Here is a 22,200-nt window from a genome sequence, read left to right as displayed (position 1 = left end):
GCCTGCACGATATTCTATTTACATAGCTCCACAAACTACAGTGCTTCAAAGAGCTGAAAATCAAACCGACAAAAAACAACCCTGCTCCATAAATACACACAAGGGAAGGTATCCCACCCACATGGCCAAGGCGGGACGAAGGCAGGCTGCTTTTAATCCTTTCCCTGCACGGGCCAGGAAAAGCAGTCAGACCTGAAGTACAGGAAGCGGAGAAACAGGCATCTGAGACTGCTGCCAGTGTAGGAACAGCGCATGCGCACCGCAGAGGCTGGCGGCTCAGCGACTGGAAAAGAAACAGAGCTTATGGCCCAGAGGCTGCGGCAGCCTCAGCTCGAAGAGTATGTAGAAGAAAAGGACACTAAGCTCTGTTTTTCGAAACTGTACAGTGCAGCACACGGACTGTCAGCTTACGCATCCAAACAAAATGGCTTTAGCTGTACCAGGCACAAGCATGTGTTTAAAGCAGTTGTCGACAGCGTGTCCCGCACCTTGCATTAATAGCCACACGAAGGCATATCCGACTCCGAGCAGTGTGAAATGTGTGCTAACAGTAACAGGTGTGTCTTAATATGATCTGTTGCAGGACAGTCTACTACCAAAGCTGGCTAGAGGTAGGACACCACAGTCTGCGGACCGCCTGCCTGGAAGTACAGAAAGGCACGAACCACAGCTTGGTGCCAGCCATAGGCAACAGAACGCGTGAAAGCACGTGTACCACAGACTGTGGCCAGCGTCAGCTGCTGAGAGTCACTGCAGACTGCTACACTCCAAGGGAAAGAGCTGGGGATAGAGGCCGGGAGGCCAGCTCCAGCTGTAAAGAGGAGAGAGGAAGAGAACGTGTCCAAGGCCCAGAGAACACCACAGACCTCAGAGAGAAAGAAAGAGCGAGGGAGAAAGAAAGAGCGAGGGAGAAAGAAAGAGCGAGGGAGAGAGAAAGAAAGAAAGAGCGAGGGAGAATGAAAAAGGAAGAAAGAGAAAGAAAGCAAAGTAGTAGAAGAAACACCGGCCTCCACTCATCCTCTAGCACAGTAAGCTAGAAAGGACACCGTGGGCTTCTATAGAAAGGCAATGAAGAACAAACAAGACGCACACCACAGTGTAAATGCTACATGCAATCAAATGGCCACCGAGTACCATACAGAATGTGTTACATTCAAAAAGGAAGAGAAACTCTACAATTAAAATTCAATCCTCAGAGTTGTAGATTCCAATTCCACATTTCAAATCCAATGAAGATTCACAGCTAAGATCACAGCGGTGTCCAGGAATCATAAATCTTTAGACCTAAAAGCATTTCCCACCAAAATCTCCTAAAAATCATCCAACATTATATAATCTCCAGAAAGTTCTAGTCACAACCTATCAAGACTTTTTTGCGCTGCGAGTATGGATCCTACAGAGTACGCCAAAGCATAGAAATGTACAAAACAAATGGAGACATTGATGCTCAACAGTCACCTGATATGGTCCATTCTGTGCACATGCCAGTACATCATCGCAAAATACAACATGTGACCTCTTTAAATGGTAAACAATGCAGACACTGCAGCAGTGTTGAAGGACTCTACCCAAATTGACCTCCAGTTGTAAATTGTGAAACACAACATTTTGGGCGCATTGTCAGGTAAACATTTGCAGCGGTGATTTAAGTGAAATAAAACAAATACTTTTCACACTAGGTGCACTTTCCTTAACAAATTAGAGCCCAACTCATGTTTCAACAAATATAAACAAATACTATGGAGAATTGTATAACAGAGCCAAATTAGGTCAAAACAACTGCAGGCCCACCACCAGAATTGCCCATTGTATAGGGTAATTGAGGACCTTCACTGGAAACAGCTAAAGTCAACCACTTCTTTCATCTCATTAGGTTGTGTACAATCCAAATGGTCCACACAGAACACTACAAAGGTAAGAATAGGACTGACCCGCCATTCTCTGTTGCACACCGTGCTTCCAACATTACATAATGGAATTACACAGCACAAACGCCTCAGGCCTGTGGTACACAGTCCATAAAACAAGTATTAAAGAACTACAAACCCACAATCCTTGGTCTGTGCAACATCCCCAAGTCTCACTGGGAAAGACAAAGAACTGATGGATGCAATGGTTGAATTAATCTCAGCCACTAGTAGTTGCTCTAGACCCATTCCATCATTTGTTTGATCACTGTGCGATCACAGACAGGGACCGACAATATGCAAATCTGACACGGCACACCCAAGAAGGGTAAGCCCAGACCAGCCCAGTTTTAGGGTTGCTCGTGTTCCCTTTCAGAGGGAAAATATGTTTGGAGCCTGGGTTGGACTGTTTCTTTGGAGCAGGACTTGGCTGATTTTTCTTATGTTTGGTCTCATTAAATAATGCCACTGACAGGCTAGAAAACCATGGTGTGGAATACACTCGGCGTAATTGCCAGTGGTTCAGATTCATCCAAGCATTTCCATCCATCACATTTCTGCCTTTAAACATCGCTCGAGTGTAGCACCCATTAGGACAGACTTGTCTGTATTAACGAATGATACTGACCAGCTTGCCTGCCTGTGAACACTCTGCATTTACTCCATGTGTTAAGGAATGACAAAGACCTTACCATTTCCCCGGGTGGTGGCAAATCATGCATAGACCTATGTATCGTAAGAAATGCCACATACACCACAGTTCTTTGTCGTGGGGCAAAGACTGACCTGTGTGTGGCACACCATGTGCAGAACCCTCTGTAATAAGCAATGACACAGACCCACCACCACATCTGTGGCTCACACCGTGCACAGGCCCCTGCATAAGGGAATGAGACTGACCAAACATCTCCGGTCTGTGACGCGCTGTACTTGGACTGCAGTGTATTAAAGAATGACACAGCCACACCACCACTGGGACGGTTCATGGACGTCATACTAAGGAAGGGCACAGTCAAGCTACCTGATCGGTGTCGCACTGTATTAAGAGATACCCATCACTACCGTCTCAGGCCCACTTTGACGGGATGCTGCAATAAGGAAGGCCAATGCCCAGTGGCCTACCGCCTGTGTCACATTTTTTATAGAGCCGCTATGTTAAGGAAAGCCGGGCCCACTGTCCACTCATTGTTTGACGTTGTGCATAGGATCCTCTGTACTAGGCAACAACACCGACCTCACGGCGTCCATTATGCGTAGATGTTACAGGAACAAATTACATGATCTATAGCCTGCATATGAGTCACATCATGTAGAGTACTCTATACTAAGGGACAACAGACCCACTTTCCACAGTCTGGGAAACAGTGTGAATAGGCCCCCCTGTACTATGGAACAACATATCTATACGGCTGAATTTGTGACTTCACGGTGCACTGGACCACTTGCTACGGAATGACCTAGCTGCACTGCTCCGTGGTTATGGCACTTCGTGCAGGAACCCACCTGTGTTAAAGAATGACAGAGCCATGACGCCCCCCGCCAATCTGTAGCACACAGGGCATACTCCTATGCTTTAAGCAGTAACACAGACCCATCATCCCTGGTCCGCTGGGCAGAGATTCATCTGCATAAATTATCTGATGAAAACGGACAGCATGCATTTGTCTTACAGTCAGAAAGATCCTACCTGTTTCCAGAGAAAGGAGTCCTCAAGGTTAAGCCTCCAGGAAATGATCAGGTGCATCGCAGACAGGGTGAATCCACTCAGCACGGCGGCCCGCATGCGCACTGGGAGCAGGGTGTAGATGATGTAGATGAAGAAGACACTCCACCAGATGCCCTCAGATGCGCTGCGCGGAGTCACCATGAACACTCCTAGCACCTGCACTCCGAAGAGGACCGCGATGACCAAGTAGCTGACAATCCACATGTAATCCTGGTGAAAGCCATGACGATTGCAGACCACCATCATGGAAATGAAGAGCGCCATCGCCACAGCCAGCACCGCCACGTAAGGCACCTGTGGCTCCCCATGGGTGCAGTGGAAGAGCAGCATGACCAGGCAGACAAGCACCAGAACCCCCATGAGCATGGTCAAGCTGCTCTGGTTCATCTGGAAAAAATAACGCTGGTAAAGCCGCTCCAGCTTGGCCGACTGAAACTTCTTAGAGTGGAAAATTTGAAGGACCCTAGCCCAGCACTCGCCGGGCGTCAGCCGGTGCCCACTGCCTTCCTCCATGTTGCCCCCATCATTGGAGCCCAGCATCTTAGACCCCTTAAGCTCACCATCCTCAAAACCCAAGTCCACCGATTTAAGGCCCAGGTCCCCACATGGCCCAGGCCCCCCGGCCAGGCCCTTCTTCCCATAGTGGTCCTCTTGCCAAGTGCAGCGCAGACTAAAGTTGCCCCGATTGTTCCTTTCCATCTCAGGGTCCTGCAGGCAGCTCATGTAGCGAGGGCCACAGAGGGAGCCACCCCCATGGCGCCTGCTCTTCTTGCCATTACGCTCCCCCCACGCTGTCCTCCGTTCATCCACTTTGGGCACCAAGATGCCACTAAACCAGGACATTCTGTGGGAAAGAAAAATGGTCAAAGTCAAATTCCCGCCTTTCTAATTCTTTCCTCCCTGTTAACCATTCAGCTACGTCCACCCTCCCCCTGCATTTCATACAGCAGCCACACCATTTATTCAGGCTTCATTCATTCCAAGTGCATAGTACTTGCTTTCAACAGTGATGAAGGATGTGCAGTTACCACTTGTTTTGTCATGGTTTTGCAAAACTTCAATTTTGGGGAAGCTGTCAGTCCCCCATCAATCTTAAAAAATAAATAAATAAATAGATAAAATCATAAATATTTGGTCTCAAAACACACATATTGCCATAGTGGTCCCTGGCACTATAGGGACGTACTTGTGCAGAAGTGCTCCTTGTGAAGGAACCGAATGCCGCCACTCACAGTGAAGTTGGCCAAAGACTGAAACAAGTCGACCAACTGCTTCAAGCTGTGTGTTGCAGTCGACGGAATCAATATGTAAATGACACAATAACAGGCCAATGGAGGAAGGGGGGCTAAAAACCCCTATAAGTAAGTATATAATACATACAATTAAGGTAAAATCAAAAGGTCATAGCAAACGCCAAACCTAAAAAGTACTGGCAGAGCCAATAGGAAAGGCAGTTCTTGTTTCTTTTGTTGTGGTTTTTGTATAACTTAATTGTTGGGGAAGCAATTTGGCTATAAGGAAAGACATTTTTGGCCTCAAAAGCACACAGTCATTTCTGGCACTGAAAGACTACTCCTAAAGGAAGAAACCAGTTATGCACAGAGAAAAAAAGCACTGGCAAAGCAAATTGGCATAGGCTTGAAACCTTTAGGCCTTGTCAATGCTTTTTTTGTTATGCTTTTTGAAAAACGTAATTGTTGGAGAAGGTGGTGCGTCCGACAATATAGAACAAGCATTGAAAATGCAATAGGTCTCGCCTTTGATTAAGTTAAAGCCATTTCCTTTGCTAATGGTATTGTATAGCAAAGCAAATGGCTTTGACTTAATTAAAGGCGAGATCTATAGCATTTTCAATGCTTGTTACTGCAGAAGCCGCTGCTGTTGCAGGTCAACGTGCATGGCATCACCGAGTCCGCCGCTTGGTATACCGCAGAGGAGTCACGAGCGAGCATCCTCATCCACGGAGAGACACGCGGGGTGCTCAAGGTCTTCCTCACTCCACGGTGAGCATAGAGGGGATATTGAAAGATCACAGAGATAGCACTGTACTTGGAGGGGGGAGGGAGAGAGAGAGGGGGAGGGAGAGAGAGAGAGAGAGAGAGGTAGGAGACAGATGGGGGAGCAAGGAAAGTGTACAAATGTGCTCTAGATGAAAAGGAGCCGGAGGCAGGAGCAGGACATGCACTCCCATTGAGTGATCAATGAGAGATTAATCCTCAAAAATAGTTCTATGACATCAGCAGTGGAAGGATAAAACTGAGCCAATCCAAAGAGTGTAAAGAGGAAATACTCGGAGCCAGGACAAACAGAAGACTAGGGAGGACAACCAATCCAATAAAGAACAGGAACCCAGACAGTCTAGAGCAATCACAAGCAAGGGACTGGCCCACAGACAATATGTAGCTCTGTATGCAAATGTAAATGCCAGCATTTGTAAAGCGCACAGCTACCTCCAGCCGTGGAGTCCTGGCGCTGGGGGCCTTCGGGAAGATTAAGCAAGCTATTGCCCAGAGTCACATGGTGCTGTTGCTAATCTGCCCCTGGAACCAGGGTTCGAACCATGAACCCTGTGGTTCGGAGTCAGACACCCTGGCCACTGGGCAACGCCCGCTCCACAATGCGGTCAGAGACAACCAGCTAGAGTTTTCTGAAGTGAGACTGCAAAAATAATGTGAAACTGGACTTAAAAGAAAAGTTTTGTAAAGCAGCAAGGCAGGAGAATGATGGGAGAGTTGGAGTAAGATTGCTGTAAGGGGAATGAAAAGGATAAGACACTGCGAGACATTAGTCACAGGTGATACAGAAGTAAAGAAGAGAGGACCTAGTGAAGAAGATAGTATTGGATGAGAGAGGAGGCAAAAAAGGCGTGAGGATGAAGAAGAGATACGGTGGAGAGAGGCGAGAAAAGAGGATAAAGGAAGTGAAGGTAGAGAGAAAACCGAGTGAGCCATCACAGAAGCCTGCACGGTGGATGACGTAGGATCAGCCCAGTCTCTCTGCGGAAAGGAACATCAGACAGAGACGCCCGTGTGTAGTATGCAAGACTGTGCAGCCTGGAGCCCGTCCACTGGTTTCAGCACAAACATATGAAATACATGCCCATGAATATACATTGAGCGCTTCTCTGATACATTCACATTCATTGCCTACGTAGCAAGGTTTGTCAGCGCCATGTCCAAAGGCTTCCTCTGGCAGCCAAGAAACACTGCCCCTCGGCCAACCTATTGACAAGAACTAGCAACCTCCCACAGGAACCTCCGAAGAGGACGCCGCGTGTGGGCTTACTGGAAACCCAGTCACTTACTCTATGAAATGTAATCCTACATGTGTTCCTCACAGCTTTCGTTTTCGAAATGAGCGGCGATCCTTTGCCTTTCCGAGTGTGGCATGTGCTAGAAAGCACCAATAGTTTATTGAATAAATCTCACAAAGTTTGTAGAATTTTAAGGTAAACTATGGTGAGTTCCTGAACATTGTAAATCTGCACCCATCCCTTGCCATAGATTTACGATATTCCTTAAGAATTAGGCCCTCCCACACCCGCAGGCTACCACCTGCGCCTCATCCCTGGTGGCCAGTGGTAGGCCGTAGGTTTGCTCATCCTCCATTGTATTGCCTGTATTTTCTTTCATTGCTCCCGTTGTAGTGACTGCATTTTCATTGTTGTGTCTGTGACTGCTGTTGTCTGTCTCCCCTGCTGCCTGTATGTGGTCTGTGCCCGTTCTCTCCCTCTGTTCCCCTCGCTGCCCCCGTGTCTCTCTGCCCGGTTTCCCTTCTGCTCCCCTCGCTGCCCCCGTGTCTCTCTGCCCGGTTTTTCCTTCTGCTGCCTTCGCGGCCCCCGTGTCTCTCTGCCCGTTTTTGCCTTCTGTTGCTTAGCTGCCCCTGCATTTCTGTGACCTTTCAGCCCTTTCCTGTGACCTTTGTGCCCTCTGTGCCACTCGTTTCCCCCAGTTTCCTTTTGTGACCTTTCTGCCCTTTACTGGGACCTTTCTGCCTCTGTGCCATGACCTTTTTGCCCTTCTTGTGACCTTTTTGCCTTCTGTGCCACTCGTTTCCCCCTGTATTCTTGTGACCTTTTTGCCCTTTTGTGACCTTTCTGCCCTCTGTGCCACTCGTTTCCCCCTCAATTGTTGTGCCCTTTTGCCTTCTGTTTCCTTCATCGCCCCTTGCCGCCCACGCCGCTGTGTCCCCTGCGGCTCCGCCCCCCTGTCTGCCCATTCGCTGCCCCAGCCTCCCGCCTCCCAGCTGCTCCTCACTCCCACCTCCCCATACATGCCGGCCGCAGTGCGGTCGCGCCGCTGGCGTGCGGCAAGCCCGTCTGCGCCCGTCCGTGCCTGGACCGCGCCCAGCGCCAGAACCCCTTGCCCCCGCACCCGCCACGACGACTGCCGCCACTACGATGCCAGCACTCTGCACGCTCTCAACCCCGGACAGACGCACAACTGCTTCAAGGCCGCCCCGAAACGCACACACTGTCCTTTCACCTGCCGGAACAGCAGCTACACCAGGCACAGAGCCAACAAACCACCCGCCAAGAAAGACCTCAACCACCTCCGATGCATACTACTGAACACCCGCTCCGCCCGCAAACACGCCGTCGAGCTCTGGGACCTGCTCAACACAACCTCCCCGGATGTCGCCTTCCTGACAGAGACCTGGTTGAACAACACCTCCGCACCCGACATCGCCATAGCCATCCCAGACGGCTACAAGATCACCTGCAGAGACCGCACCAACTGAGTCGGAGGAGGAATCGCCATCGTCCACAAGAACAGCATCAGGGTCTCGACTAGCACCGACGACGCGCTCAGCACTGCCGAACACATGCATTTCTAGATCCACACTGACCCCATCTCCACCCTCAGAGGCACTCTCGCCTACCGACCCCCCGGACCCCGCCCCAGTTCAGCGACTCCATCGCCGACTTCATCAGCACGCACGCCCTGACCTCCACCGACTACATGCTCCTCGGAGACCAGAACTTTCACTTTGAGAACAACAACGACAGCAACTCCACCACCCTGATCGACAACCTTGCCAACCTCGGACTGAGGCAACTCGTCACAACGCCCACCCACTCCGCCGGCCACATGCTCGACCCAATCTTCTCCTCAAGCCCGCACGTCTCCGTCAGCCACACCACCGAACTCCTCTGGACCGACCACCGCTGCATCCACTTCACCTTCCAGAAACCCACCACACACCACCGCACCCAACAGATTCCCCACCGCCGTTGTAGCAAACTCACCGAAGACCAACTACATGCAAATCTCGCTCTCAGCCCACCCACCGAACCCTCCAACACCGATGTCGCTGCCCACAACCTCAGATGCTGGATCGAGGACTGTGCCAACACCCTCGCCCGCTGAAGAAACCCCCCAACAGAGACACCAGCAAGAGGACCAGCTAGTTCACCCCAGAACTCTTAGATTCCAAGCAAGCCTACCGGAAACTAGAGAAGAAATGGCACAGTGATCAAACTCCGGACAGCCACGCAGCACACAAGGACGCCGTACGCAACCACCACCACCTCATATGGGCTGCCAAGAAGACCTCCTTCAAAGACCGCCTCGACAACAACGCACACGACAGCAAGGAGCTCTTCAACATCGTGAAGGAACTCTCCAACTCCAGCTCCAACACCGACATCCCACCGTCGCAAGCCCTGTGCGACTCCCTCGCCACCTTCTTCCACCGCAAGATAGCAGACATCCACGACAACTTCAACACCCAGACAGCCCGCACAGACAGCAACACAACAGACCCTCCGCACACCATCGACCACATCCTCTTGCTAGCCTGGACCAGCGTGAGCGTCGATGACACCATCAAGACCATGAACACAATCCACTCCGGCTCTCCGTCAGACCCATTCCCGCACCACGTCTTCAACCAAGCAAGCAGCTCCATCGCACCCCACCTACGCAACGTCATCAATCTCTCCCTTGAGACAGCGACCTTCCCAGAGAGCTGGAAACACGCCGAGATCAACGCCATACTCAAAAAACCCAAGGCAGACCCAAGACACCTCAAGAACTTCTGACCCATCTCTCTGCTCCCCTTCCCGGCCAAGGTCATAGAGAAAATCGTTAACAGACAGCTAACCCGATACCTCGAAGAGAACAGAATCCTGGACCCTTCCCAGTCAGGGTTCCGCAGCAACCACAGCACCGAGACCACCCTCATCGCCGCCACCGACGACATCAGGACCCTGCTAGACAATGGGGATACTGCAGCACTCATCCTCCTAGACCTCTCCACCACCTTCGACACCGTCTGCCACCGCACACTACTCGCACGCCTCCACACCGCAGGGATCCGAGACAAGGCTCTGGAATGGACCACCCCCTTCCTCTCCGGCAGAACCCAGAGCGTCTGCATCCCCCCGTTCCAAAGCCTCCGAGATCATCTGCGGCGTACCCCAAGGATCCTCCCTCAGCCCGACACTGTTCAACATTTACATGGCCCCGCTCGCACGGGTTGCGCGACAGCACGACTTCAACATAATCTCCTACGCCGACGACACTCAACTGATCATCTTCCTCATCAAGGACCCCATCACCGCCAAAGCCAACCTCCATGAAGGAATGAAGGCCGTCGCTGACTGGATGAAGATCAGCTGTCTGAAGCTGAACTCGGACAAGACAGAGGTCCTCATCCTCGGCTCCAACCCGTCAGCCTGGGACGACTCATGGTGGCCAACAGCACTGGGGGCAGCCCCGACCCCCACCGACCACGCACGCAACCTGGGAATCATCCTCGACTCAACGCTCTCAATGACCAAGCAAGTCAACGACGTCTCCTCCTTCTGCTTCAACACCCTCCACATGCTCCGCAAGATCTACAGATGGATCCCGACAGATACAAGAAAGACAGTTACTCAGGCCCTCGTCAGCAGCAGACTCGACTACGGAAACGCCCTCTAATCGGGAGCCCTGACCAAGCTCATCAATCTACTACAATGCGTCCAAAACGCCTCGGCACGACTGATCCTCGATGTACCACGACCCGACCACATCACCCCCCACCTGAGAAACCTGCACTGGCTCCCCGTCAACAAGAGGATATCCTTCAAGCTCCTCATCCACGCACACAAGGCACTCCACAAGACCGGCCCAGCCTACCTCAACAGACGGCTTTCCTTCTACACCCCCAACCGCCAGCTACGCTCCGCCGACCTTTCACTCGCCACCGTCACGCGCATCTGAACAACCACCACCGGTGGGAGATCTTTCTCCCACCTCGCCGCCAAGACATGGAACACCCTCCCACTGAGCCTACGACATACCCAAGACCTGCTGACCTTCAGGAGGATACTAAAGACATGGCTGTTCGATCAGTAGCGGCCCCACGTCCCCCCCCCAGCGCCTTGAGACCCTTGCGGGTATGTAGTGCGCTTAACAAATGACTGATTGATTGTAACTAGCTTTATTTTCCATCACAGTACATCCAGGCAGAAGGTGCAGCCCATGCCCCAGCAGGGCTGCAGATCCATTGTCACCTGACAAGGACGCCGGTCCCTTTTCCACTGCTCTGCTGACGTCAGAGGAAGGAAGGGCCTGCCGCTCCAGGCTTGGCTGCCTCTGAATACCTTTATCCACACCCGTAACCACTCCCTGTGCAGGGCGCATCAGGGAGACAACCGCAAGGGCGATGATGGTTGAACTGCCAAAGACAAAATGGTCAGACGCGCTATTCCAACCTCAATAGTTAATATATTTGTGGAAGGATGGGTTTTACCCTGTAACGTAGCTACAGACTTCTCAGAACTCTCATAGTCGGGGAGGATCCATTTCGCTGTCCTTGTGGTACTCACTGCTTTGACAATAAGTGTTGTCTGAAACAAAAAAAGAACTCAGAAAAGCATTCAGATTGTCACTGAAGTTCCTCTCATGAAAGGTTGATAAACGTACAACTCTAAGCTGAAAGCTTAGAATTCTTAGGAGGAAAAAAGAGAGTTTGTATACAAACGCCTAGGTTAGAATGGTGGCTGCTATAAAAGCACAAGCTGTCTCCGTGGAGCTGGGGGGAGGGGGGAAGGGAAAGTGCGCAATGCGCACGCTGTGTAAGCCTAGCCCTACACGGGCACAGGAGATGTGCACGCGTACAGAGTGTCCTGACGCCGTGCGCATCGCCTGTCCAGGCACGCACATGGTTTGTCTCTATTCGCAAACCAAAGCGACGACGATAGTCTCGCCAAGGTGATGCAGCGCTTGCACTGCATTCGCTAGGCGAGACCTGAAAAAGGGAAGGAACTACTCTGCCTTCAGATGTGCTCCATGTGAAACAGCAGAAAGCGATCACTCACAGTGAAGTTAGTCAATGGCTGAAATTGGCTGACCCATTGCCCCAGGCAGCATGCTGTATCTAGCGAAACAATGGCTGATTAGTGCTGGCTGAAACTCCCTATACCAAGTAAGCTATACATTTAGTTTTAATAAAACAAAAAGTCTTGGATTGGTATTGAAGGCGTTTTGCCAGACCTCAAACATTATGAGTACCCAAGCCAATCTCATACTGGCCATTCAATACAAGTCTAGAAGGACAGGATGTTTCTTAGTTTCAGCACTTCGGTTTATAAGTGCAAGGAAAATGGGTGTTTATAATTTTTAAATAAGCACTTGCAAAGGTGATAGATCTTGGTTTAATGTTCTAACCTCGGGAGTGCTAACACATTAGAGCGAGACCCATGGGAGGGAACCAGCAGATGAGGACAGAGAGGGCTACTATGCAACATAGTCCCTCGTGCAGTTCAATATAAAGCACTCAAGTAGAGGTGGAAGGATACACCCGAACAGCAAACAGCATTAGGTGTGAGATAGTATACGCCACTGGGCTGAGGCAAACATGACTGAAAGTCAGAAGCTAATGGCTAAAGGGGCTGATAAAAGAACGCCAGTGGTTGAAAATGGGTGGACCAAAGGCCTGTTCCATGTATACCTTTAGCAGTAGACAACTGTGCGGTCAAAACAGACCTAAAAACAAATAATTGAGACATCTGTGAATGCTGAAATACGCACCACTTACTAATATTGCATTGCATGTTCCTGTTAAAAGAAGAGGTACCATTAGGTTTGTACATTTCTATGCATGCATCACACAGATCCCAAAATGATCATTTAGGATTACAAGTAAGCCTTTTGGACTGCGGAAGAGATTTCGAACAGTGCAGAAAGATGGGGTCTGTGAAGTGGGTCAGCACTGGTGTGTAACAAGTTCTAGGGGTACTAAATATCCTTCCACCCAATGCACCCTCTCGTAGAAGGAGCGCCCTACTATTACTCCGATCTTAGCTGGCGAGCGGGGTGTCGAGTTTTTAATCTCTGCCTTTGGGGATATAGCAGCCCCAGATAATGTTTTTATGGCTTTGAATCCGTTTCTTTATTCTGCCAGCGCAATTTCGAGAAATCGCTGGGAGGAAGAGATAGGGGGTGACATGTACAAACATAGCACATCCTGTGACTGTTCCGAATGCTGTCCTGGGAGTCTTCCGGAGTCTGGATTTCATTCTTTTTGGCAGGATGAAGTAGAGTGAGGCACTCCCCGTCCCCTTTCGCTCCTATAATTGCTCACATTGGTTTCATCACTGCCACTTTCTCCCAGAGTCTCATAACAGAAGTGTATGTTACCATGCTCTTTCGAGTCTCCAAATTTAGCTCCTAGACAAATTGAACTCCAAATGTTTAGCTTTCTCTTAGGCGGACAGGAATGCTCTCAAGGGCGATTCACACAGTCTCGAGGATTATGGGATGTGTTTGATCATATGAGAAACAAGTTCTTTTTTTTGACTGTTGAAGAACCATACCATGCCCATCCATTTTGACATACATGGCGCAAAGTGTTTACCGCTAATGCGGTGTTTCCTGCAAATGGAAAACACTGCTGTGTGCTGTTTTTGGCACATGTATAAATCTCTTTTTTCGAGGTTTATAGCCCGGGCCGCCCCTAAATCGGATTGACTGGGACTGCGCCCTGGGCGGAAAGAAAATGTGGTATTTGTTGTGGGGGCCGTTGCTGTGTGATGGCAGGAGGTGTGAGGAAGATAGGAGGAGGGCAGTGGGTTGATAGGGTGCAAACAATTACGCTGAGGTTCACTAAGGGGTAATTACAAAGTTTTTAGCGGGACCCGATTAGGACCAAGTGGGATGGATGAGCTGCTGTTTGCATGACATGAAGTCAGGCAGTTCCTTGCTGCGCCCCTCGGAATATTGGTGCCCCGGGCCTGGGCCCAGCTCGCCCATACCCAAAGTTCACCCTGTTTAACCGCTTCGCCTTGGCAGACATTCCGCCGCGGTGTGGAAAAAAATGACGCGTTCAGTTTGGACAACCACCGGCCGTGCTCCGCACACGCCCATCGTGACGTTGGACGGCCGGCGGAAGGCCAGAGGCGGGTCTGATACTTTCGGCATGCAGAATGTTTTTGAGGAGCTAAAGGTCGCTTGCGGGCATCTGTTCAGCAGGAAGTTAGAGAACCACCTATGTGCTACCTCCATTATTCTAGCCATCCTTTTTAACCTAGTGACCAAAAACTAGTGAATATTCAAATCAGATACTACCGAAAGGTCAAGGACCACAATGAATGTTCTTCCTTCATCAGCTATGGAAGACAGATCTCTCAAATCGAAAGGAGTCTCACTGTTGCTCTTCTTGGCCTCAAGTCTGACTTCACTGTCTTAGTAACTGGTGTGGCCTAGCTGACTAGGGGACAGTTTCTCATCGGTTTTGCAAAGAAAGTTAAATTAGATTTTAGTCTGTGGTTGGTGGGTTTGTCCATCCAGTATAGTATTTCTTTTTAACAGCAGAGTGATCAGAGACTGCAAGTGCAAGAGTATGGTCAGCTTGAAGCTGCTGTTGTCCCAGGCATTTTGGGGTACATGATTCGTGCCACAATGTCTGGGCATAACCCACACAACTTCCGATGGGCATAATTAAACCAGATGGTCTGTGTGTTCGTGTTCATTAGGACTTTCGTCATTTCCTACGAAGTGCCCTAGTTAAATACTAGTGAGATGTTACGCAGGCAAAAAGATACTTCACCAAGAGACCGAACTGCTGAACTGGGTTCCTGACGCTAGTCAAGTCACTTCTCATGATTTTATAATGTTGGAGACCTTCTGTATGTGTGCACACCATTCTAAGGAGGGCGAGCAGAGTGAATGTTCTCTTTTAGGATTGAAATATTGGATAGGCGTGTTAGCAGCCATTTGGATTACCTGTTTGTCGCAATGTTTGCCGATTCAAAAATAACTGTTGTTTTTTTTGCACTGCATTGTGAGATTTCGTTTTCTAAGACGTAGTGTTGTGTTGCTACATGCCTGGGAAAGCTGTAAGGGCTCTGTTTTTATTTTCAATGGAGATTAGGCTTTGCATGACTTTCTTTATTCATTTTATTCCTTTGTGGGTCAGTTTATGGAGGGTTGAGATGGTATCTATGCGCCATTTTTTTGTTTCCTATACATCGACTGCACATCTCTCTTAATAGCTCTAGTGACAGTCTGTTGTAATAACAAGTGACCATGATTCCCAAGGTTTCACTCAAAAATATACGAACGTTCTCCAAGTCCTTAGGAAATAAGGCACACATATCAAAATGAAGTCATGTTTTCAAAAGCACTAGAAACGCAGTAACACATGTTTTCATATCCAAGTATAAGATTTAGATGTTTGACACAGGAACAAACTATAGTAAAATATTGCAGATGGCTCAGTGCCTGGCGATACTGGTGATCGTGAAGTAATAATGTACCAAGTGCTATACAATCCAACTAGACTTGCATATAAGAATGAGAATTACTTGACAAATCAAAACAAATTATGAAGTCAGCCTTAGTTTAGGAAAATGTAAACATTTCAACCCTTAAGGGACCAAATGCATGGGCCTGCCTATGGGAAAGGAATTAGAAATGGTAAAAATAGGCTCAACAAGAACTCATAACCCAAAACAGTGAGTTAATTTGTTGCTCCACTTCCAGGACCATCCGGTCCCCAGCTGAAGACAAGAAGGTCCAAGAATCCACAATGTTGTGCAGTTGTTTGCATTAATTAATTGATCTACGAAACTAACTCGTATACTTGGATAGGACAACATGTTAGTATGTTTTAGACTTTAAAGAATTACTTTTATTTTTTATATGTTTACTTTAATTGGAATGTTAATCTCCTACATTCTTACATTTTTGAGTGATGCCTTGGGAACCACTGTAATTTATTAACTCAATTATACCAGTTCCTTTAAGGTTTATAGGTTCGCCCTGCAGTGTATAGGTTTGATGCTGAGGTAAAGGCACTATTTTACCACTATTTCTTTTGCAATCTCAGACCACCTGTTGCATATTTTATCCCCAGTGGCCTTGACCTATGCGAAGGATGTACGATAATGCGGAGGTTGTACGATAATGCGGAGGACGTACGATAAACCTGATTTTGTGGGTATCTCACTGGTCAATTTATTCCAAAGACACATTGGGCCCATTAAGCTGGCTCGGGACCGATTCTAGGACTTGCGCTTCATTACAGATCGAAGCTGCCTGGTCCTTTGAGTCTGTCTACACACTGGAACTGTGCATGCTAGTTATTCTATTGAGCGCCCCATCATTATTTGATTCCAGTGTTAGACGTTCTTCTTTGAACCGCTGTCCTAGCGGGCAGTCTGGAGAAGACCAGGATTGCCTGTGTGGTTGTGGATGTGGAACGTTGCTTGAATGGCAGGTCTTCGAAGGAGCTAGCCTTCAAAATATTAATTTGCCAGGATTTTAGTGTATTTTTGCACAAAAGGCCTAAATCAGGTACCTATTATGTATGCCATACGTTAAGATGTGGGGCAGATTAGATCTAGGAATCTATGAAGGGTTTGATTCCGTCAGAGAGAGAAAAAAAACAAAGAGGAAAAGAGGGAAAAGTATCATGAAAACACAGCCAGAAGACGAAAAACACTACATGTTTTCTAAAGGGTTAGGACTAGATAAAGAAACAGGCATCCTAATAAAACAGCAAAATAAGAATTCTAAAACTAATCCCTTCTAAAGGAAACAAACTGGAACCCAGACCTCTGCCCTGGCACACAGCCTAAAAAGCCCTCAGAAGAGGAAGTACTTAAAAGAGGAACGGAAGCAGAGGTTCACCTCAAACCAAAACCAACACCAACCAGAGGAACGTTCACACACGTGCACGTGTATGAGCATGCTTTAAGCCTTTGTCCGGTAAGGATTTTGGTATCTAAATAATAAAACATCATTTGGTAATTTGGACACTGGCTTTTAAAATGAACCATGCCAGATTGATGAAAACAGAAGTGACAAAAAAACAATTTGGCCAGACAGGGAAATTATTCTGTTGATACTTGTGAGGATGAACAATTAAAGACCTTGAAAAAGATTACCTTTTTGGTAAATATACAAAGATTTTATACTTTTGAATACCATCAATTCAGACAATAATGTGAAAATGCTAGTCTTCAAGAAATTATGACTTTTCTTTTTTATTAAAATTCATTTATAAACACGAGAAACCCTTGTGATTTTTTTTTGCTGTTGTCATTGTTTATTGAGGGCCCTTAAAGCTTAAGATTGACCAAAGAACAGATTTTCTTTTTTGGGAACCAGGAAGAAGGGCAGATGCTGACGGATGCCCGGTGAACTGTCAACGCATTCGCGTTTACTTGGCAAGGCCTGTGTACACCTCCGGCTCCAGGAAGGCCAAGGTGATCCCTTGGCAAAGCCTGCAGCCATGTCTGGTGAGATCCCAAAAAAAAATTGTAGGCTGAGGCCAAGATGAACAGTATCCGGAAGACAATCGTCTGACGTGTATTAAGATATCCTTTTCCCGGAGCAGTGAAAACCAGTAAGACTACATTTAACAAGGGTAAAAGTGTTACAGTGACCCAAAGAGAGTCAGACAATAAAGATTTGTTGTTTCTGAAACAGTTCAGATTGCCTTTCGAGTGTATAAGAGTCTACAAAGCCTCTTCTTTTTTGCTCTTAAAGCCTGAAGAAAAACAAGCCTTGGCAAAGCCAATAGGTCTACCCTATGCAAGAGCAATTGTCTTTTGCCATTTGTTTTAGTCATTATGTACACTAGTGAGGCTGCTGTTCAGCATGGATAAAACTTAGTGGGGTAGATTAGATTGGGGGGTATATTGCAGTAGAGCGGAATGGGGTAGATTGGGGTAGAGTGGAGTGTGGTAGATTGGCATAGGGTGGAGTGGGGTAAATTGGAGTGGGGGAGTTGGATGGGTGAGCATGGTAGATTGGAGTAGATTAGATTAGATTCGGGTGAAGTGGGGAAGTTTGGGGGAGTGGGGTAGATTGGGGTGGAGTGGGGTAGATTGGAGTGGGTTAGAGTTGAGTGGGATAAGTGGTGTGGAGGGGCGTAGAGCGGTGTGGTATGTGTCGCAGAGTGAGTGGCTTAGATTGGAGTGGCGTGTCATAGGTTGTCGTAGAGTGGAGTGCTGTGTCGTAGGTTGTCGTACAGTGGAGTGTCGTAGAGTGGAGTGGTGTGTCAGAGTGAAAAGGCAAAGAGAGGAGTGCAGTGGCGAATGTGGAGTATGCATGGTGTGGTAGTGCATTGCCATTAAAGATAACACATTTTAAATTCAAATTACCATTATATTTGTACCGAAATATGGTTTGACTGCACTCAAACGATAATTTGTGCAAATGAAATCAGTTAGTGTACTGACAGTCTACAAATACTTGTTTCCACTACACTTCAGAATTACAAAAAAGTGCTTCATTTGTACTAATTTGGATATATTCTGAAACATCAGCACAGTTACTTTTTTGTTGTTGTTTGCTAGGAAAAAAAACATCCTACACCCCCTCACCGTACATGGATATTCAGCAGGATTGTCACATAAATTCTCTCACTTTGAAGTCAGAGAAAGAATAGAAAAACACCTAGCTCCTTCAGAAGAGAGAGCTTGACGTTCAACGTTTGTCTTTGAATGCACAGAAAATGTGCCAAGATTAGAACAAGATTTACAATCCTGTTTGCAGAAAGTGAGTTTGTGGAAAAATACAGTAAACAAGGTTTGGGCTACGAGAGGGACGAATTCAAGCTGAACAGCCTAAAGCAAATAAAGCCAGCAAATAGACAGCCAGAAATTGTGAGTTACAAACCACAAAGCCAATGGTAAGGAAAGAGCAGAATCCATTCCAAGGTCAGCTGCCCTGTCTGGTAGGTTTCAACCTAAAGAGGGTCCTTCGAATGGGGCAGCACCCTCCAAACGCAGACAGCATTCACTGGATGTGTTCCTCTGACTGCTACAAGATTTCCATGTCCTTCACAGCATTCTTTTTAGATTTTTCTACCTCCTATGGATGGGCCAACAGCCACTAAAAAGCCCCATGAACAGCACTTCCATGACACCCAGAGTAAAGAACCTCTGGCACGACGGCTCAACTGTCTTCTCTCCCATCCAGCTAGGTTCTTCATTTCAACACACGCTCAGAGGAAGTGTTTTCTTATGTATTTCTCCATCAAAAGACTCTTGGGCCTTCAATGAGGTTGTATTCCCATGAATCACTGTCATACCAGTATAATGTGCTGAAAATGTCATGCCCTCGGTGATAATGATTGAGAAGATCAGGCTTTTGTCAATACTAATCCATCTCAAGTTTCTATCAAGGGCCATGACATGAGCATGGTCAGACTGGTGGATTTATACAATTCCTTCAAAGCAATACCTGACTTTGAAGTTAGAATTTTGTTAGGGCTGACAGGCACGAAAGGAGGCAAAGGAGGACTTAAGCATAAAGATGTATGCTCGCCGATAAAAACAACAGAAGCGGAGTTTGGAGCAATGCAGATTTAAAAAATGAATACAGTGGGTTCTGTGCTTGCTGTAAAGAAATGTGTTTTGGGCGACTTGGTGCCCTGTTGGGAATGAGCAGATATTACGTCAGGCAGTGTTCATCTTTCTTTCTCCAGAATCTTTCTCATCACAGAAGGAACAAGCATTGGAAATGCAATAGGTCTCGGATTTATTTGAGTTAGAGCTAATGGCATTGTCAATGGCAATGTCTTTTAGCCATGTGTTATGGAGTGTATGCATGTGGTGTGTAGTGGAATTATGTGGGTTGGATTGGAATTGTAGCAATGGTGACATGCTGCGCTTTAGATGAATATGTTTAAAAGTAAAGTGCACCATACTGCGATTGCTACAATAGTTTATTGTGGATGCGTTAACAATTGATGTGTGCACTGATGGCTGGTGGTGTGTGTGCCTGTAGAAATTGTTCACTGATGGCTGGTGGTGTGTGTGCTTGGTGGAAGCGTGCACTGCCGGCTGGAGGTGTGTGTGCCTGGTGGAAGCGTGCACTGACGGCTGTTGGTGTGTGTGCCTGGTAAAAGCGTGCACAGACGGCTGGTGGTGTGTGTGCCTGTAGAAATTGTTCACTGATGGCTGGTGGTGTGTGTGCTTGGTGGAAGCGTGCACTGCCGGCTGGAGGTGTGTGTGCCTGGTGGAAGCGTGCACTGACGGCTGTTGGTGTGTGTGCCTGGTAAAAGCGTGCACAGACGGCTGGTGGTGTGTGTGCCTGGGGAAAGCGTGCACTGACGGCTGGTGGTGAGTGCGCCTGGTGAAAGCAAGCACTGACGGCTGGTGGTGTTTGTGCCCGGTGAAAGCGTGCACTGATGGCTGGTGGTGTTTGTGCCTGGTGAAAGCGTGCACTGACGGCTGGTGGTGTGTGTGTGTGGTTGCGTGTGTGGTGGTGAGTGTGTGGTGGTGAGTGTGTGGTGGTGAGTGTGTGGTGGTGAGAGAGTGGTGTGTGTGTGTGTGTGGTGTGTGTGGTGTGTGTGTGTGGTGTGTGTGTGTGTGGTGTGTATGTGGTGTGTATGTGGTGTGTGTGTGGTGTGTGTGTGTGTATGTGGTGTGTGTGTGATGTGTGTGTGGTCTTATGTATGTGTGTGTGGTGGACTTAGTTCAAGTGTTCGTACCCTGCACACTCACACACTGCCCCTACACACTCACACACTGCTCACCCTGCACACTCACACACTGTTCACCCTGCACACTCACACACTGTTCACCCTGCACACTCACACACTGTTCACCCTGCACACTCACACACTGCAGTCACTGTCACTCTGCAGTCACTGTCACTCTGCAGTCACTCTGCAGTCAGTCACTCTGCAGTCAGTCACTCTGCAGTCAGTCACTCTGCAGTCAGTCACTCTGCAGTCAGTCACTCTGCAGTCACACTCACTCTGCAGTCACTCTGCAGTCACACTCACTCTGCAGTCACTCTGCAGTCACACTCACTCTGCAGTCACTCTGCAGTCACACTCACTCTGCAGTCACTCTGCAGTCACACTCACTCTGCAGTCACTCTGCAGTCGCACTCACTCTGCACTCACTCTGCACTCACTCTGCACTCACTCTGCACTCACTCTGCACTCACTCTGCACTCACTCTGCACTCACTCTGCACTCACTCTGCACTCACTCTGCACTCACTCTGCACCTGCACTCTGCACCTGCACTCACTCTGCACCTGCACTCACTCTGCACCTGCACTCACTCTGCACCTGCACTCACTCTGCACCTGCACTCACTCTGCACCTGCACTCACTCTGCACTCTGCACTCACTCTGCACTCTGCACTCACTCTGCACTCTGCACTCACTCACTCTGCACTCACTCACTCTGCACTCACTCACTCTGCACTCTGCACTCACACTCACTCTCACTCTGCACTCACACTCACTCTGCACACTGTTCACCCTGCACTCTCACACACTGTTCACCCTGCACACACACACTGCAGTCACTGTCACTCTGCAGTCACTCTGCAGTCACTGTCACTCTGCAGTCACTCTGCAGTCACTGTCACTCTGCAGTCACTCTGCAGTCACTGTCACTCTGCAGTCACTGTCACTCTGCAGTCACTCTGCAGTCACTGTCACTCTGCAGTCACTCTGCAGTCACTGTCACTCTGCAGTCACTCTGCAGTCACTGTCACTCTGCAGTCACTCTGCAGTCACTGTCACTCTGCAGTCACTCTGCAGTCACTGTCACTCTGCAGTCACTCTGCAGTCACTGTCACTCTGAAGTCACCCTGCAGTCACTCTGCAGTCACTGTCACTCTGCAGTCACTCTGCAGTCACTGTCACTCTGCAGTCACTCTGCAGTCACTGTCACTCTGCAGTCACTCTGCAGTCACTGTCACTCTGAAGTCACCCTGCAGTCACTCTGCAGTCACTGTCACTCTGCAGTCACTCTGCAGTCACACTCACTCTGCAATCACTCTGCAGTCACACTCACTCTGCAGTCACTCTGCAGTCACTGTCACTCTGCAGTCACTCTGCAGTCACTGTCACTCTGAAGTCACCCTGCAGTCACTCTGCAGTCACTGTCACTCTGCAGTCACTCTGCAGTCACTGTCACTCTGCAGTCACTCTGCAGTCACTGTCACTCTGCAGTCACTCTGCAGTCACTGTCACTCTGAAGTCACCCTGCAGTCACTCTGCAGTCACTCTGCAGTCACACTCACTCTGCAATCACTCTGCAGTCACACTCACTCTGCAGTCACTCTGCAGTCGCACTCACTCTGCACTCACTCTGCACCTG

The 22,200-nt window shown here is 48.5% G+C and overlaps 1 protein-coding gene across 1 annotated transcript in view; it reads right to left on the bottom strand.

Annotated features, from left to right (window-relative positions):
- ADCY6 (adenylate cyclase 6) overlaps positions 1-22,200 on the bottom strand; it is a 506,430-nt gene that overhangs the window by 446,808 nt on the left and 37,422 nt on the right. Inside the window, exon 3 of the mRNA XM_078685913.1 lies at positions 3,595-4,477. Coding sequence (XP_078542039.1) covers positions 3,595-4,476 — 882 coding nt within the window. The 5' untranslated portion in view covers position 4,477. The remainder of the gene's footprint in view (positions 1-3,594; positions 4,478-22,200) is intronic.

The sequence above is a fragment of the Lissotriton helveticus genome, chromosome 1_1 (assembly GCF_964261635.1).
Source record: "Lissotriton helveticus chromosome 1_1, aLisHel1.1, whole genome shotgun sequence".
Taxonomy (NCBI): Eukaryota; Metazoa; Chordata; class Amphibia; order Caudata; family Salamandridae; genus Lissotriton; species Lissotriton helveticus.
Note: the sequence above shows the minus strand (reverse complement) of the source record. Positions and strands in the feature narration are given on the sequence as shown.